Raw genomic sequence first — 19,581 nt, forward strand, 5'->3', positions numbered from 1 at the left:
GAGCTTAGAACAGTGCTTGGTACATAGTAAGCACTTAACAAATAGAAGCAGCGTGGCTCAGTGGAAAGAGCCCGGGCTTTGGAGTCAGAGGACATGGGTCCAAATCCCTGCTCCGCCAATTGTCAGCTGTGTGACTTTGGGCAAGTCACTTCACTTCTCTGAGACTCAGGTACCTCATCTGTAAAATGAGGTATTCCCAGACTGAGCCCCTTCCTTCCTCTCCCCCTCGTCCCCCTCTCCATCCCCCCATCTTACCTACTTCCCTTCCCCACAGCACCTGTATATATGTATATATGTTTGTACATATTTATTACTCTATTTATTTATTTATTTATTTATTTTACTTGCACATATCTATTCTATTTATTTTATTTTGTTAGTATGTTTGGTTTTGTCTCCCCCTTTTAGACTGTGAGCCCACTGTTGGGTAGGGACTGTCTCTATATGTTGCCAATTTGTACTTCCCAAGCGCTTAGTACAGTGCTCTGCACACAGTAAGTGCTCAATAAATACGATTGATGATGATGATAAAATGGGGATTAAGACTGTGAGCCCCCCCGGGGGCAACCTGATCACTTTGTAACCTCCCCAGCACTTAGAACAGTGCTTTGCACATAGTAAGTGCTTAACAAATGCCATCATCATTATTATTACTATTATTAAATATTCCAATTATTACTACTACTATAATTATTATTTTCATTAAAGGATCCTATTGGAAGAAAAAAACAAGCAGGTGCTTAATGCCATGTCTTCAAAGCCGTTGTTAAAATAACTGATTCAAATAACCAACAGAAGGGATTAATTCACCGTTTAGGAGGGTTTTCTGGAAAGTTTATCTGCTCTCTGACTGCCACAAGAATGATGGCTGGTTATCAGATACTCCTGAAAAGTCATTTCTGGCATGGGTTCAAATCCCAGCTCCACCACTAGTCTGCTGTATGATCTTGGGCAGGTCACTTCACTTGTACCTATCTATTCTATTTATTTTATTTTGTTAGTATGTTTGGTTTTGTTCTCTGTCTCCCCCTTCTAGGCTGTGAGCCCACTGTTGGGTAGGAGTCGTCTCTATATGTTGCCAGCTTGTACATCCCAAGCGCTTAGTACAGTGCTCTGCACACAGTAAGCACTCAATAAATATGATTAATTGATTGATTGATTGATTGATTCTCTGGGCCTCGGTGACCTCATCTGTAAGATGGGGATAACAATAATAATAATAATAATAATGGCATTTATTAAGCGCTTACTATGTGCAAAGCACTGTTCTAAGTGCTGGGGAGGTTTCAAGGTGATCAGGTTGTCCGGGGCTGGGGGGGCTCACAGTCTCAATCCCCATTTTACAGATGAGGTAACTGAGGCACAAAGAAGTGGAATGAAAAGTGGAAGTGGAATGAAAAAGGAAAGGGGGAGGGGAAAGGGAAGGGGAAGGGAAAGGGAAGAGGAGTTACTAGATATGTTGCCAACTTGTACTTCCCAGCACTTAGTACAGTGCTCTGCACACAGTAAGTGCTCAATAAATACAATTGAATGAATGAATGAAGTGACTTGCCCAAAGTCATACAGCTGACAATTGGTGGAGCCGGAATTTGAACCCATGACCTCTGACTCCAAAGCCCGTGCTCTTTCCACTGAGCCATGCTGCTTCTCATTAAGACTAGGGGATTAAGACTATGAGCCCCTTATAGGACAGGGACTGTGTCCAATCCGATTTACTTGTATCCACCGCAGCGCTTAGTACAGTGCCTGGCACATAGTAAGCACTAACAAACACTACTATTATTATTTACTATTATTACTATTATTTACCATTATTATTATTACTCCTTCTAGCCTGGAAGCTCCTTGTGGGCAGGAAACATGTTGACCAACTCTGTTGTACTATACTCTCCTAAGCGCTTAGTATGGTGCTCTGCACACATTAAGCGCTCAATATATACCAACTGAGTGATCATAGGCTCCCCATGGGCGAGGAACGTCTCTACCAATTCTTCCCAAGGGCTTAGTACAGTGCTCTGTGTAGAGTAAGCGCTCAATAAACCCGTTGTTGGGTAGGAACCGTCTCGACATGTTGCCGACTTGTACTTCCCAAGCGCTTAGTCCAGTGCTCTGCACAGAGTAAGCGCTCAATAAATACCATTGAATAAATGAATGAATGAATAAATACCACTGATTGGTTCCTCACAAGGAGAAATAGACAGTCCAGTGAGAGAGGTGGCTCCATGGGGCTACAGGATGGACCAGGGAGAAATGAGCAGGGCCAGGGCTCTCAGCACAAGGTCTCTCACATGTCCCTCCTACCTCTCCTCTTCCCTCTCCGGGGTTCCAGAGAGAAGCAGTGTGGCCTAGTGGATAGAGCAAGGGCCTGGACGTCAGAAGGACCCAGGTTCTAATCCTGCCTCCACCGCTTTTCATTCGTTCGTTCATTTAATCGTATTTACTGAGTGCTTACTGTGTGCAGAGCACTGTACTAAGGAAAGGAAGGGAAAGGAAGGTGAGAGAAGGCAAGAGAAGATGAGAGAAAGCGAGAAGGGAAGGAAAAGGGAAAGGGGAATGAAAAGGGAAAGGGGGAGGGGAAAGGGAAGGGAAAGGGAAGAGGAGTTACTAGAAGGGATCCAGGGAAACAGATGGACAAATTCAGGGTGTAGAGACGGAAGACATAAAAGCCATGGGAATTCGGTGGGGGAGGGAAGGAAGTGGAACTGAATTTGTATACTTTAGAGAGAACTGGAGCTACCTTTATGGGCCTCAAGAGGATAGAGGTTGTGTTCTTCCTGCCCCTCCGGCTATATCAGCTTTCCAAACCACTTCTCCCACTGGCTCCCCCCAAAATAATAATACTGGTGGTACTTGATAAATGCTTACTATGTGCCAGGCACTGCACTAAAGCTCTGGGGTAGAAACAAGGTCATCAGGTCCCATACGGGGCTCACAGTCTAAGTAAGAGGGAAAACAGATGTTGAATCCTCATTTTGCACATGAGGAAACTGAGGCACAGAGAAATTAAGTGACTTACCCAAGGTCACAGAGCAGGAAAGTTAGCAGAACCATGATTAGAACCCAGGTCCTCTGATTCCCAGGCCCAGTCTCTTTCCACTAGGCTAGGCTGTTTCATTTCCTTCTCTCCTCCTCCAAATAACTGATGGGACCCAAGAGTAGTTTAAGACTATTCATTCACATAACAAAAAAACTTTCAAAACATTAATTTTAAAAGAGGCTTCTTTGAAGTTCCTGCTATTTTAAGACTACGTACTTACGTTACCTGAAGTGTTTGGGCATTTTCTTCAAGCATCAAAATTATGCTCTATACCAAAATAAATGTAAAGTCCCCCCTAAAGCTTAACTGAGTCTCTCAGATAAGATGATAATAGAGGAAACTTTTATTAGGGTGGCCTAGTAGAAATAACAAAATAGCTTGTTCTTTTCCTCTTCGGCAAAATCTCTCTAATTCAGACTCAACACAAAGGCCAGCCTAAAATGGACGAAAAGTTTGAATTTTTAAAATATGGTTTCATTTCCATTTCTTCTTCTCCCTCCTACTAAAGACAGTAGTGTCTTTGAGAAAGCAAATTTTGAGCAAGGAGTGAGGGAAAGAGAAGGCATTCATCCAGAAAACTGGGCAACCCAAACAAAATAGGGAGGGATTCCAATAAATGGCATTTTTTTAAATGGTCGGTCTGTCAATCATATTTATTGAGAGCGCACTATGTGTAGAGCACTGTATTAAGCCCTTGGAAGAATATAAGCAATATAACAGTCACGTTCCCTGCCCACAGTGAGCTTACAGTCTAAAAGGGGAGACAGACATTAATGGAAATAAATAAATGACAGATATGGACATAAGTGGTGTGGGGCTGGGAGGGGGGATGAATAAAAGGAGTGATTCAGGGCGATGCAGAAGGGTGGAAGACAAGGAATAGAGGGCTTAGTAAGGGAAGGCCTCTTGGCAGAGATGTGCCTTCAATAAAGCCTTGAATCAATCAATCAATCAATCGTATTTATTGAGCACTTACTGTGTGCAGAGCACTGTACTAAGTGCTTGGGAAGTACAAGTTGGCAACATATAGAGACGGTCCCTACCCAACAGTGGGCTCACAGTCTTGAGAGTGGAGAGAGTAATTGCCTGTCAGATATGAGGAGGGAGGGCGATCCAGGCCAGAGGCAGGACATGGGCAAGAGGCTGGTAGCGTGATAGATAATAATAATAATAATAATAATAATGGCATTTATTAAGCACTATGTGCAAAGCACTGTTCTAAGCGCTGGGGAGGTTACAAGATGATCAGGTTGTCCCACGGGGGGCTCACAGCCTTAATCCCCATTTTCCAAAAGAGGTAACTGAGGCCCAGAGAAGTGAAGTGACTTGCCCAAAGTCACCCAGCTGACAAGTGGCAGAGCCGGGATTTGAACCCATGACCTCTGACTCCAAAGCCCGGGCTCTTTCCACTGCATCAGTGAGTGTGCGAGCTGGGTTGATGTAGGAGAATAGCGAGGTAAGATTAGAGGGCAGCTTCTGTTTGATGCAGCGGTGGATACGCAACCACTGGAGGTTCACTGAGGAGTGGGGAAACGTAACCTCAGGGTTTCTGTAGAAAAATGATCCGGGCAGCAAAGTGAAGTATGGACTGGAGTGGGGAGAGACAGAGGGCTGGGAGGTCAGCAAGGAGGCTAATACAGTAATCAAGGTGGGATAGGATAAGTGATAAATGGGTATTTGTTAAGTGCTTACTATGTGCCAGGCACTGTACTAAGCGCTGGGGTAGGTAGAAGATAATTGGGATAGACACAGTCACTGAATATTTATTTTATTTTGTTAGTATGTTTGGTTTTGTTCTCTGTCTCCCCCTTTTAGACTATGAGCCCACTGTTGGGTAGGGACTGTCTCCATATGTTGCCAATTTGCACTTCCCAAGCACTTAGTACAGTGCTCTGCACATAGTAAGTGCTCAATAAATACAATTGATGATGATGATAATGAACTTCCCCATTTTACAGATAACTGAGGCCCAGAGAAGTTAAGTGATTTGCCCAAAGTCACACGGCAGGCAAGTGGCGAAGCCAGGATTAGAACCCAGACAGGCCCTTCTGACTCTTCCCTCTCTCTCCTTGGGCAAGGTCAGGATTGCTAGAAGCTGAGAAGCAGCGTGGCTCAGTGGAAAGAGCCCGGGCTTTGGAGTCAGAGGTCATGGGTTCAAATACCGGCTCCGCCAATTGTCATCATCAATCGCATTTATTGAGCGCTTACTATGTGCAGAGCACTGTACTAAGCGCTTGGGAAGTACAAATTGGCAACATATAGAGACAGTCCCTACCCAACAGTGGGCTCACAGTCTAAAATTGTCAGCTGTGTGACTTTGGGCAAGTCGCTTAACTTCTCTGTGCCTCAGTTACCTCATCTGTAAAATGGGAATTAAGACCGTGAGCCCCCTGTGGGACAACCTGATCACCTTGTTACCTCCCCAGCGCTTAGAACAGTGCTTTGCACATAGTAAGCGCTTAACAAATGCCATCATTATCATTATTCAAAACGCCAATCTTTCATTCGTTCAGTCAATCGTATTTATTGAGCACTTACTGTATGCAGAGCACTGTACTAAGCGTTTGGGAGGGTACAATACAACAATAAACAAATATATTCCCTGCCTACAACAAGCTTACAGTCTAGAGGGACTGGAGACCGATGCATCTGACACACTGTTCTGACATCCTTTCTCTTTCACTAGTTTCTCCTCTCACCTTGACTCCTACTTGCTTCCTCCCCTCAGACTCCACCTCTTTCTCCCTCTTCCTTTCTCTCTGCTTTGAAGCTGCCCTCCTGTTCCTTATGGTGGGTGTTTTCTGCCCTGGTTTTTTCTGTGGTGTTTCTTAATCACTTACCATGTTATTCATTATTTCAGTCGTATTTATTGAGCGCTTATGTCTGCAAAGCACTATACTAAGCACAACAGACACATTCCTGCCCACACCGAACTCACAGTCAAGAGGGGCAGAGATTACTATAAATAGTTAAATAAATAAGTTACAGCTATATATAATTACATACTATGTCTCAGGGACTGTACTAAGCACTGGGGTACATGCAAGCAAATCTGGTTGGACACAGTCCCCATCCCACTGTCTAAATCCCCATTTTAGAGATGAGGTAATCGAGGCCTGGGGAAGTGAAGTGATTTGGCCAAGGTCTCACAGCAACCAAGTGGTGAAGCCGGAATTAGAACCCAGGTCCTCTGACTCGCAGGCCCGGGCTTTTTTTTACTAGGCTATGCTCCTTCTCAGTCTGGCTTTCCCAGTCACGGTGACAGCAGGAAGGTAGGGGAAGGAAAAGGGGATTTAAAGCAAATAAGTGTGGGGCCTACAGGGTTTGGCAGATCTAAGCGCTCAATAAATAAGATTGGATGAATGAATCTAAGGCAACTGCAGACATCTTCAGTCAACCCCTGCCTCTCCAGTTCTTGGGGTCACGGGGGCAAAGTTTGGAGGAGGACAAGGAACGGGGGGGTGCATGCTAATGAAGCAGCGTGGCTCAGTGGGAAAAGCCCGGGCTTGGGAGTCAGAGGTCATGGGTTCTAATCCCAGCTCCCCACATGTCTGCTGTGTGACCTTGAGCAGGTCACTTAACTTCTCTGAGCCTCAGTTACCTCATCTGTAAAATGGGGATTAAGACAGTGAACCTCACATGGGACAACATGATCAACTTGTATCCTCCCCAGTGCTTAGAACAGCGCTTCACACATAGTAAGCACTTAAAAAATGCTGTTATTATTATTATTATTATTATTATTATTATTATCCATGGCTGGCTCAGAGCCAAGTAGAAGCCACTAGTCTGGCTAGGGACTTTGAGCCAAAAGAAATGGATTGATGGACAGGATTTTGCCTACCCTGGCACTAAACTCTTATAATTTTACAATCACTTTTTACACTGCTGCTGCCGTTCTTTACGTCTTCTTTATAGAGAAAAACTGCTCCTATTGATTGCTCGAACTGCTACACAGGAGATGGGTGCATGTAGGACCCCTTTGGGATTCAGACCAAAAAAGAATAATAATAATAACTAATAATAATGGTACTTGTTAAGGTCTTACTATGTGCCAAGCACTGTTCTAAGCACTGGGGTAGATACAGGTTCATCAGGGCTGGATGCAGTCCCTGTCCCACATGGGGCTCACGCTATTAATCCCCATTTTACAGATGAGGGAACTGAGGCCCAGAGAAGTGAAGTGACTTACCCAAGGCCACACAGCAGACACGTGTTGGAGCCGAGATTAGAACCCAGGTCTTTCTGACTCCCAGCCCCATGAGCTATCTACTGGGGAAGCAGCGTGGCTCAGTGGAAAGAGCACGGGCTCTTTGGAGGGCTTTGGAGTCAGAGTTCATGGGTTCGAATCCCGGCTCCGCCAATTGTCAGCTGTGTGACTTTGGGCAAGTCACTAAACTTCTCTGTGCCTCAGTTACCTCATCTGTAAAATGGGGATTAAGATTGTGAGCCCCCCATGGGACAACCTGATCACCTTGTAACCTCCCCAGTGCTTAGAACAGTGCTTTGCACATAGTAAGCACTTAATAAATGCCATCATTATTATTATTACTAGGCTAAGGTGCTTCTCTAATTGTGGCATTTGTTAAGCGCTTACTATGGGCCAGACACTGTGCTAAGCGCAGGGGTAGATACAAGTTTATCAGGATATAGTCCCCATTCCACATGGGGCTCACAGTCTCAATCCTCATTTTCCAGATGAGGGAACTGGAACCCAGAGAAGTGAAGTGACTTGCCCAAGTGGCAGATCGGGGATTAGAACTCATGACCTTCTGATTCCCAGGACCCGGTTCTATCCACTATGTTATGCTGCTTTTCTAAGTAGATTACTAGACTGTAGGTTACCCTTCAAACTATTTCTTCGTTCATTCAATCTTAGTTATTGAGCACTTACTGCATGCAAAGCACTGTAACTGTAGTTATTGAGCACTTACTGCATTTGGGAGAGTATACTATAACAATAATGAGACAAATTACCTTCCCACAACGAGCTTTTGAGAAACTGCCTAAGAAAACACAGACACTTCAGGAGGCTGATGGCAAAGCCTCCATTGCTTGAAGATGATAATATTTTAAGCCAGAATGGGCCTGATTTTCAAGTTCTGCATTTTTTGATCGAGCAGCAGTCTAGCTTTATAATTATCACAGCACTGCTATAAAATGGTATCCTAGACAGTAATGATAATAATAATAATTGTGGAATTTGTTAAGCCCTTACTACGTACCAGGCACTCTACTAAAGGTTGGGCTGGATAGAAATAAATCAGGGTGGACACAGTCCCTGTCCCACGAGGGGCTCACAGTCTCAATCCCCATTTTACAGAAGCAGGAACTGAGGCCCAGAGAAGGAGAGTGACTTCCCTAGATCACACATTAGACACGTGGCGGAGCCAGGATTAAAACCCATGACCTTCCGACTCCCAGGCTCTATCCACTAAACCATGCTGTTTCTAGCCTTCCCCCAAAAGACACTTTGCATTTTTAAAAAAACAAAACACACACACACATTCAATTGGTAAGTCAAGCAAAACCGCATTTGCGGTTTCGATTATCCTGCTCAGGATGGGCAAAGATTTGTATTTCCATTTTGCTAGTGAACTCCCATAGACCATAGAGGCAGAAGGAGGAACAGGCAAAATTTAAATTCAGAGTTAGAACAATGACTCAGCAGGGACAGAAGCCTCACATGTCTCTTTATTTTCTTCTTTTTTCCTCTTGAAACACCTCGGGGCTAAGGATTTTCTGAAAAGAAAGACTGAGGAACTTTATTTCTAGTATTACCGCTTAGGGTGGTTAATTGGAAAAGCTGTTAGTGGAAGGGGAAGGAGGAGGGAATGGGGGAGGAAGCAGAGAAGGTGACTTGGGGGATGCTCAAAAAGACCCCCATCACGTAGATAGTGTATAGAGGATTGAAGAAGATAAGGAAAGACTGGACAATTTATTTTTCACACCAGACCTTACTTAGCATTCATATGGCACAGGGAAGGGGTTGATATTTCATAACGTTCAGTATACTTACTGCCTCTGTGTGGATGGGATGCACGGCAAAGAGCAGCGCTGTGATAAAGGCAAGTCCGCGATTCTTAAATACCACTTTATCACAGGTGTACATCAGCACAAGGGTCACTAGAGAGTGTAAAATGATATTCACTGCATGGAAATAGAACGGGTTCTTGCCAGCCAAATATATGTTTAACCTGGAAGAAAACAACAAAACTGCATTAAATACAAACAGTGCATAAATTCCTTGCAATCACAGACCACGGGTATACAGTAAGATCCAGGCAAACCAGAGGGAAAACAACACTGAAGAGTAAGAAGTGTTCAATTAATGAGGATAAAGATAGCTTTTAACATCTGGTTAATCTCCGTGCTGGGTAAGAATGGGTCACTTCTTTCCTCTCTAGATTTGTGGGTGGATGCTGATAGACTTTATTACTTATGAAAGTGGGATACTAATTGGAACCATTTAAGTAAAACAGCTGGTGGGCAGGTGCTTTGCAAATTTCCCGCTTTCTCCTTCAATCCTGGGGCCTTCCCGAACAGCCAAGGTTAGGTTTATGCTATTTTTAACAATACAGATTACTAGTAACAGTATAGTTAGATATAGTCATAATAGTAATAATAATAATAATGGTGGCATTTATTAAGTGCTTACTATGTGCAAAGCTGTGTCTAAGCACTGGGGAGGTGATCAGGTTGTCCCATGAGGGGCTCACAGTCTTCATCCCCATTTTACAGATGAGGTAACTGAAGCCCAGAGAAGTGAAGTGACTTGCTCAAAGTCACACAGCTGACAATTGGCAGAGCCGGGATTTGAACCCACAACCTCTGACTCCAAAGCCCGGGCTCTTTCCACTGAGCCAAGCTGCTTCTCATAATAATGGTATTTATTAAGCGCTTACTATGTGCCAAGCATAAACCAATGAAACCATTTCTCCCGAGACCAAAACCATCAGATAGCCCAAACCATTTTCATCCGAAGCCTCACTGACTTTACAATACAATTTCTTGTCGATCCCAAAGAAACACCCAAGTATTGACAGATTGAATTAAGGGCTATGGCCAAAGGGAAAAATACTGATAAGCTGAAATGTGACATTCTTTACAACATGTAAATGTAAAGGTGTCTAGATGGTTTCTACTAACTGCCACTCATTTGAGAAACTGAATCAGTCAACTGATGGTATTTATTGAGCGCTTACTTTGGGCAGAGCATAGTAGTATCCACTTGGGAGGGTATAACAGAAATAGCAGACACGTTCACTTCCCATAAACTTATAGTCTAATGCCAGCAGTTTTGGAAAAAAATATTAAAATGGAGGCAGAAATTAAAGGAATATCATTCTGGATCTAGAATAGGTTGACTCTAATATCTCCCATTGCGGAAATTCCTTCTTTAAAGAAATTTCTCCCTGGCATATCTGTTTGGTGAGTGACTTATCCATGATTTCCACAACTCCTTTCACTTTGTTGCTATTTCCATGTACCTGACAGCAATGTCCATGACCAATTTCTCCTAGGTAAATCTCCATTTTCCAAACTCTGTTGATTTTTTAAAAAAAAAAACATTTCTAAGCACTGGGGTAGACAAAAACTAATCCTGTTGGACATAGTCCATGTCCCATGTGAGTCTCACAGTCTTAATCCCTATTTTACAGGTGGGATAACTGAGGCACAGAAAGGTTTAGTGACTTGCCCAAGGTCACACAGCACACAGCAGAGCCGGTATTAGAATCCAGGTCTTTCTGACTTCCAGTCTGGTGCTTTATGCTATAGCTGCTCAGCGTTGATGTACGCGTTTCATAAATACCTATTACATGCACAACTTACCCCATCCAGGACTTTATCCCCCCTGGAGTTCAAGAAAATGAATGTTGGATGAAAAGTACTTCACCCAGCTGTATTTTGACAGGCTGTTGGCTTATGAGCATAATCCAGAATTAAGAAACGGTCAGCATGTAAAATGTTCTAACCAATTTCGGGACCAGTTCTCTAATTCATTCAATCGTATTTATTGAGCGCTTACTGTGTGCAGAGCACTGTACTAAGTGCTTAGGAAGTAAAAGTTGGCAACATTTGGAGACGGTCCCTACCCAACAACGGGCTCACAGTCTAGAGGGGGGAGACGGACAACAAAATAAAACATGTGGACAGGTGTCAAGTCCTCAGAATAAATAGAAATACAGATATATGCACATCATTAACAAAATAAATAGAATAGTAAATATGTACAAGTAAAATAAATAGAGTAATAAATCTGTACAAACATATATGCAGGTGCTGTGGGGAGGGGAAGGCGGTAGGGCGGGGGGATAGGGAGGACGAGAGGAAAGAGGGGGCTCAGTGTGGGAAGGCCTCCTGGAGGAGGTGAGCTCTCAGGAGGGCTTTGAAGGGAGGAAGAGAGCTAGCTTGGCGGATGGGCAGAGGGAGGGCATTCCAGGCCCGGGGGATGACATGGGCCGGGGGTCGATGGCGGGACAGGCGAGAACGAGGCCCAGTGAGGATGTTAGCGGCACAGGAGCGGAAGGTGCGGGCTGGGCTGAAGAAGGAAAGAAGGGAGGGGAGGGAGGAGGGGGCGAGGTGAAGGACAGCCTTGATGGAGAGCTTCTAATGCCCTTGGCCAAATCATTAAGAGATGAAGAAACAATGGTGACGGAGTAACTGAAATGTCTGAATCAAACTACAGTCTAGAACATACCATAGCCCCAGATTCTTGAGATTTGCAAACTGATTTACGCTAGCTCTTAGTCTTTTTTTTATGGTATCCGTTAAGCGCTTACCATCTGCCGGGCACTGAACGTGACACTGGGGTAGATACAAGCTGATCGGGCTGGACATAGTCTCTGCCCGCTTGGGGCTCACAGTCTTAGTCCCCATTTTCCAGATGAGGTAACTGAGGCCCAGAGAAGTGAAGTGACTTGCCCCAGGTTACAGAGCAGCCAGGTGGCAGAGCTGGGATTAAACCCGGGTCCTTCTGACTCCCAGGCTTATCCACTAGGCCTCGCTGCTTCTCACAAGGTACTAAAATTTCTTCAAATTTGGATTATTTGGGACTGACTTCTTTTGCTCATTTTCAACCCTAACCTAAGCACCCAAACAACAGAAACCCTCCCTTAACTCTTAAAATTCAACTGACTTCCTTCACATGTCACTCTCTATTTACTGTACACTTCCTGTCCATTTCTTCAGGGGAATTTTTATTATTCATTCACTCATTCAGTCAATCGTATTTATTGAGCGCTTACTGTGTGCAGAGCACTGTACTAAGCGCTTGGGAAGTACAAGTTGGCCACACATAGACATGGTCCCTACCCAACAGTGGGCTCACAGTCTAGAAGGGGGAGACAGGCAACAAAACAAAACATGTAGACAGGTGTCAAAATCGTCAGAACAAATAGAATTACAGCTATATGCACATCATTAACAAAGTAAATAGAATAGTAAATATGTACAAGTAAAATAAATAGAGTAATAAATCTGTACAAATATATACAAGTGCTGTGGGGAGATGAAGAAGGTAGGGCAGAGGCGGGAATGGGGAGGAGGAGAGGCCTTCCCAGACGGAGCCCCCTCCTTCCTCTCCCCCCTCCTCCCCATCCCCCGCCCCCCGGCCTTACCTCCTTCCCTTCCCCACAGCACCTGTATATATGTATATATGTTTGTATGGATTTATTACTCTATTTATTTATTTATTTTACTTGTACATATCTATTCTATTTATTTTATTTTGTTAATATGTTTGGTTTTGTTCTCTGTCTCCCCCTTCTAGACTGTGAGCCTACTGTTGGGTAGGGACTGTCTCTATATGTTGCCAACTTGTACTTCCCAAGCGCTTAGTACAGTGCTCTGCACACAGTAAGCGCTCAATAAATACGATTGACTGATTGATTGATTGAGAGGACAAGGGGGGCTCAGTCTTGGAAGGCCTCCGGGAGGAGGTGAGCTCTTAGTAGGGCTTTGAAGGGAGGAAGAGAGCCAGCTTGGCAGATGTGTGGAGGGAGGGCATTCCGGGCCAGGGGAAGGACGTGGGCCGGGGATCGATGGCAGGACCGAGGAGAGCGAGGCCCAGTGAGGAGGTTAGTGGCAGCAGAGGAACGGAGGGTGCGGGCTGGGCTGGAGAAGGACAGAAGGGAGGGAAGGGACGAGGGGATGGACAGCCTTGAAGCCAAAAGTGAGGAGTTTGGATGGGCAACCACTGGAGGTTCTTGAGGAACAGCGAAACACAGCCTGAACATTTTTGTAGGAAAATGATCCAGGCAGCAGAGTGAAGTACAGACTGGAGTGGGGAGAGACAGGAGACTGCCTTATCTGGGGGTATGAGTCATTTTCAATGGGGACCCAGAGAGCAGCCTAAGCCATGAAAGAAGCCAGGCACCCGAAAACTACAGATAAAACTGGAAACACTTAAAACTTCCTGGGTCACTGATGCACTTTAGTCCTCAACCCCTGAGAACTTAGGCACCCGAATACTACAGATAAAACTGGAAACACTTAAAACTTCCTGGGTCACTGATGCACTTTAGTCCTTAAACCTGAGAACTTAGGTACCACCTCCCACTTGACCCCATAGTACATAAGTACTATGTACTTAAACCCTATTACCTCCTCTAGCTGTAATTTATTTAAAAACCTGTCTTCCCCTCTAGACTGTTAGCTCCCCAGGGTCAGGGAATGTGTCTGTTATACTGTTTTATTGTAGTCACCCAAGCGTTCACTACAGTGCTCTGCATACGGTAAGCTCTTGATAAATACTATTGTCTGATTAAAACCCTAATTGAGAAACTAATGAAAAGGGGGCCTGGACAGAGATCGCTGTTTCTTGGTTTCTTCCACATTTCTGTTTCCAAAATCTATGCTCCACTTACTATTTTCAAGGAGGGAGGGAGGGGAAGGGGTGTGTGCGTATGCGTCTGCGTACATGCTAAGATAAGTCCTGGCAATAAAGAAACTGAATGGCTGTTTTATCGAAATACAGATTGAAACTCCTGGCTGGGCTGATGAGAAACTATCATTTTTGGAAAGTAGTATAAAGCAGTCTTTTGGAAGACAGCTACTGCCTGAACCAAACAGAGAAGAAACATTTCAAAGTTAAACATCTCCCAGACTTTTTCTGTCAAAATAACAAAGAGAAACTAGGCCATATGATCAAGTTGTCAAGAGATAAATTTCTGTTTTTCCACTCAAATGGTGATTTCTTTACATATTCTCAAACATCCAAAGAAGCCCTAATTCAATCAACCTTCTTATTAAAATCAGAAAAAAAAAATACCAGAAGATTGCTAGTCAAGACGAATTCGTTCAGTCATATTTACTGAGCGCTTACTGTGTGCAGAGCACTGCACTAAGTGCTTGGAAAGTACAATTTGGCAACAGATAGAGGAAATCCCTACCCAACAACGGGCTCACAGTTTAGAAACGGGTAGACCGATAACAAAACAAGTAGATAAAACAACCACTTTAGTCCTATCCTCAGCAGCCGTGTATGTAACTCTTTATAAATTAATATTTCATATGTTTATTTGTACTTTCAATTCTTTGGTCAGCTCTTTCTCCCTGATGTATCTGTACTGCATCCTGCTTTATAGTTCAATTGATGGTACTTATTTAGTGCTTACTGTGTGCACAGCACTGCACTAAGCACTTGGGAGAGTACAATACAACAATAAACAGACACATTCCAAGCCCACGACAAGCTTACAGTCTGGAGGGGGAGACAGACATTAATACAAATAAATACATTTTGGGATAAGTACATAAGTGTTGTGAGACTGGGGGTGGAGATGAATAAAGGAAGCAAGTCAGGGCGACACAGAAGAGAGTGAAAGAAAAGAAAGGCAGAGGAGGGGCTCACATAGAGACGAAGAAGAATCGGTCAGAGAGGTAGGAGGAGAACCAGGAGAGGACAGTGTCAGTAAAGCCGAGGTTGGACAATGTTTCCAGGAGAAGGAGGCGGCCTTTGGTGTCGAAGGCAACAGAGAGGTCAAGGAGGATTCAGATGGATTAGAGCCTGCTGGATTTGCCAAGAAGGAGATCATCGGTGACCTTTGAGGAAGGAGTTTCTGTGGAGTGAAGGGGTGGAAGCCAGATTGGGGGGGATCAAGGAAAGAATTGGAGGGCGGAAAATGGAAATTACAGGTGTAGACAACTCACTCAAGGAGTCTGGAGAGGAACGGCAGGAGGGAGATAACTGGACTGAGCCGTGGGGTCAAGGGAGGGTTTTTTTTTAGGATAGGGTGGACCTGAGCGTGTTTGAAAGTAGTGGGGGAAAAGCCACAGGAGAGTGAAGGTTGAAGATGGCAGTCACAGAGGGAAAGGAGGGGGCAAGCGCTTCGATAAAGTCTGACAGAATGGGGTTGGATGGGCAGTGAAGGGAGTGGATTTTGCTGGGAAAGATGGGGGAGTTGAAGAAGGAGCAGGAGAGGGAAGGACTGGTTAGGAGCAGCCAGAGATTTGGGGGCAAACACGCCTGATGGTTTCCATTTTCTCAATAAAGTACGTGGCCAGGTCATTAGGAGAAAGATGGTAGGGAGAGGTGTGGGGGTGGAGGGTTCGAAAAAGGAAAGTTAAAAGTCTGGAACTGATGAGGGCAATGGGCATGGGAGTCCATAAGGATGGGGAAATAATGTTGCCAGGCAGAATTAAAACGGGCAAGGATGAACTTCAGGCAGACAAACTCAACCTGATATCTGGATTTCTGCCAGCAGCGCTCAGCTGAAGCAGGCTGTGGAAGTGATCTAGGGAGGTGGGTTAGTGGTACGAGATGGACGAAGGGATAGGAGAGTGAATGAGTTGAGTTCAGTAGAGAGGGTGGTTTTGAGGGTGTCGATTTAGTCATCAGGGGTATGGAGGCCAAATGGGGCTTGATGACTTGAGAAAACTGGATGGGGTCAAAAGATTGGCAGTCTCTTTGGGGAACAAGACATTTATTAGTAACCACATCTGTAAAATGGGAATTCAATCCCACTCCCACCTACTTAGAGTGTGAGCTGTATGTGGGATAGCGACTGTGTCAAACCTGATTCTACCCCAGCACTTGGGAAAGTACTTGACACAAAACATAGTAAAGCATTAATAATAATAACCAATTGACTGGCTGATGGAGACTCTGTGCTCCTCCACTCTGTTGTTCCAGGTGGCCTGCGGGGCGGATGACGGACTTCCACACACTCCAACTGACCCACCTGTAGACTATTTCCCAGTGCCTAGTCAAGTGCTCTGCACACAGTACTATAAGGTTGGTATTTGTTAAGCGCTTACTATCTGCAAAGCACTGTTCTAAGTGCTGGGATAGATACAAGGTCATCAGGGTTGTCCCACGTGGGGCTCACAGTCTTCATCCCCATTTTACAGATGAGGGAACTGAGGCCCAGAGAAGTTAGGTGACTTACCTAAAGTCACAAAGCTGACAAGTGGTGGAGACGGGATTTGGAACCCACGACCTCTGACTCCAAAGCCCGGGCTCTTTCCACTGAGCCATGCTGCTTCCCCTAACTACCAACTCTCCTCCTCCAACCCAGCCCACATACTTCGCTCCCCTAGTACGCTCCTTCTCATTGGGCCTCCATTTTGCCTGTCTTGCTGCCAGTGCCTCCCACAAGTCCTGCCTCTGGCCAGGAACGCCCTCCCTCCTCATAATAATAATAATAATGGCATTTATTAAGCACTTACTATGTGCAAAGCACTGTTCTAAGCGCTGGGGAGGTTACAAGGTGATCAGGTTGCCCCACGGGGGGCTCACAGTCTTCATCCCCATTTTACAGATGAGGTAACTGAGGCACAGAGAAGTTAAGTGACTTGCCCAAAGTCACACAGCTGACAATTAGCGGCGCTGGGATTTGAACCCACGATCTCCGACTCCAAAGCCCATGCTCTTTTCCAATGAGCCACGCTGCTTCTCATATCTGACAGATATCTTCAAAGCCTTATTGAAGGCCCATCTCCTCCAAGAGGCCTTCCCAGATGAAGCCCCACTTTTCCTCATCTCCCATTCCCTCTGTGTCACCCTGACTTGTTCCCTTTGCTCTCTCCCTCTCCCATCCCCACGGCACTTATGTACATATCTGTCCTTTATTTATTTGTATTAATGTCTGTCTTTCCCTCTAGAATGTAAGCTCGTGGTGGGCAGGGAATATGTCTGTTTATTGTTGTATTGTACTCTTTTTTGCTTATTCTGTTTTTTCTATTCCCAAATTTCCTCCATTCTTTTCCATTCTCAATTGTTCTACACTTTTGCCATCTTTGAAATGTACAAGCTATTATACTGGTTCCACTTGTTCTACCTTAATTAGTGATCATTTATTCAATAAATGACATCTGATTCTTTTCATTTTTCATCTTAAAGCAAATCCCCCCCATGGACCTTACTCATCATGGTGGCTTTTCTCATTTTACTCCAGTAGAAGAAAAAAAAAAGCACGGCCCTTAATCATCATGATGGCTTTTCTCATTTACTCCAGTAGCAGAAAAAAAAAAAAAACGTGAAAAAAACATCAGGTGGTGTATTCTGAACACCCAGAATGTGTGAAGAAAAAAACAAACAAACAAACAAAAAAGCAGCACTATTTAAAGATAACACATCACCAAGCAGAATTTTGAAATTCAGTAGTTTAAACCCGAGCCTGATGACGGCTAGAAAGAATTTATGGAAAATGTACTGATCCATTTTCCACCCAGACACTTTTCCCCAATCCACTATTCATTTCAAAGGGGACCTTGTTCATCTTGTTCCCCCTCGCCTATGTCAAATGATAGTCTTCCTGCAAGAAAAAAAAAATAATAAAGCTGAAAATACCTCTGGGAATCAGAAGACCTCGGTTCTAATCCCAGCTCAACCACTTACCTGCTGAGTGACCTTGGGCAAGGGAATGTCACTGTTTATTGTTGTGCTGTACTTTCCCAAGCGCTTAGTAAAGTGCTCTGCACACAGGAAGCACTTAATAAATACAAATGAATGGATTTAACCATCACATGCCTCACTTCCTCATCTGTAAAACGGGGATACAATACCTATTCTTAGGTTGTGAGGCCCACGTGGCACAGGAATTGCATTCTGGTCCAATTAACGTGTATTTATCCCAGCGAAAGGCTCAATAAACCCCACGATTCCTGGAAACTGACAATGAGGTTTTTGAAAGACCACCTTAAAAAAACTTCAAGCCAGGGAGTCCCCGTGGAGATCATTACCAGCCAGGGAATGTCAGATAATCTCTTTCACAGAAACCAATCTGATCATTTTTAGTGAAGAGGTTAAGTTTGAGAAGGGGAAGGACTTTCAGTGCTGTTTCACATCACTCAACCTACTACAAAATAAAATGTGGGGTTTTTTTCTGACTCAACCACTGAGCAGAAAAATAAGAATTCCTACTAGAAGCCCTACTAGAATTCCTAAGAATTCCTACTAGAACAGACATTATTGGAATGGCTCTTGGGTCTTCCATCAGAATGTGGCTAGAGCTGATAGATAAATCACACTAGACTGGCCTTAGCCCTGAGGGATACAGATGTTTACCATACTGCCTTCCACTTGGTATCACAGGAATTATGACTGTGCTTCTTCGGGCTGTCACACAAGAGATGGAAGATCAGGGAGGGTCGTTATGTTTCTTCCAAACCCTCCCTTTCTTACAGTCACCATTAAGTCCAGCTGAGGAATGGAAGATCCTCACTTAGAAGCTGGAACTTAAATCAGCCAGGAGCTGAGGCGCATTTAAGCTTTCCAGCCCCTCCAATGCTAAGAGACTTCCTGTCTTCTACAGCAGGGAGCGGACAGTTGCAGAGACTTGATAATAATAACAATAATAATAATAATAATAATAATAATAACAGTATTTGTTAAGCACTTACTACATGCCAGGCACTATCCTAAGCGCTGGGGTAGATACAAGCAAAATGGGTTGGACACAGTCCCTGTTCCACATGAGGCTCACAATCACAAATCCCATTTTACAGATGAGGTAACTGAGGAACAGAGAACTAAAGTAACTTGCCCAAGGCCACACACGGCAGACAAATGGCAGAGCTGGGATTAGAACTCAGGACCTTCTTACTCCAAGGCCCGTGCTCTATCCTCTATGCCATGCTGCTTCCCCTAGTGCAGAGATCCAGCGCATAGTACAGTGCCTGGCACATAGTAAGCGCTTAACAAATACCACAGTTATTAGATACAATGAAGAGACCTACTCTCCCTACCCTTCAAAGCCTTACTGAAGGCCCATCTCCTCCAAGAAGTCTTCCCTCTCTTCCCCTCCTCCCCCTCTCCATCCCCCCGCCTTACCTCCTTCCCTTCCCCACAACACCTGTATAAATGTATATATGTTTGTACGTATTTATTACTCTATTTATTTATTTATTTTACTTGTACATATCTATTCTATTTATTTTATTTTGTTAATATGTTTTGTTTTGTTCTCTGTCTCCCCCTTCTAGACTGTGAGCCCACTGTTGGGTAGGGACCGGCTCTATATGTTGCCAACTTGTACTTCCCAAGCGCTTAGTACAGTGCTCTGCACACAGTAAGCGCTCAATAAATACGATCGATTGAT

At 44.3% G+C, this 19,581-nt stretch overlaps 1 protein-coding gene across 1 annotated transcript in view; it reads right to left on the reverse strand.

Annotated features, from left to right (window-relative positions):
• TMTC1 (transmembrane O-mannosyltransferase targeting cadherins 1) overlaps positions 1-19,581 on the reverse strand; it is a 412,328-nt gene that overhangs the window by 372,500 nt on the left and 20,247 nt on the right. The window contains exon 2 of the mRNA XM_038765197.1: positions 9,057-9,234. Coding sequence (XP_038621125.1) covers positions 9,057-9,234 — 178 coding nt within the window. The remainder of the gene's footprint in view (positions 1-9,056; positions 9,235-19,581) is intronic.

The sequence above is a fragment of the Tachyglossus aculeatus genome, chromosome 2 (genome assembly GCF_015852505.1).
Source record: "Tachyglossus aculeatus isolate mTacAcu1 chromosome 2, mTacAcu1.pri, whole genome shotgun sequence".
Taxonomy (NCBI): Eukaryota; Metazoa; Chordata; class Mammalia; order Monotremata; family Tachyglossidae; genus Tachyglossus; species Tachyglossus aculeatus.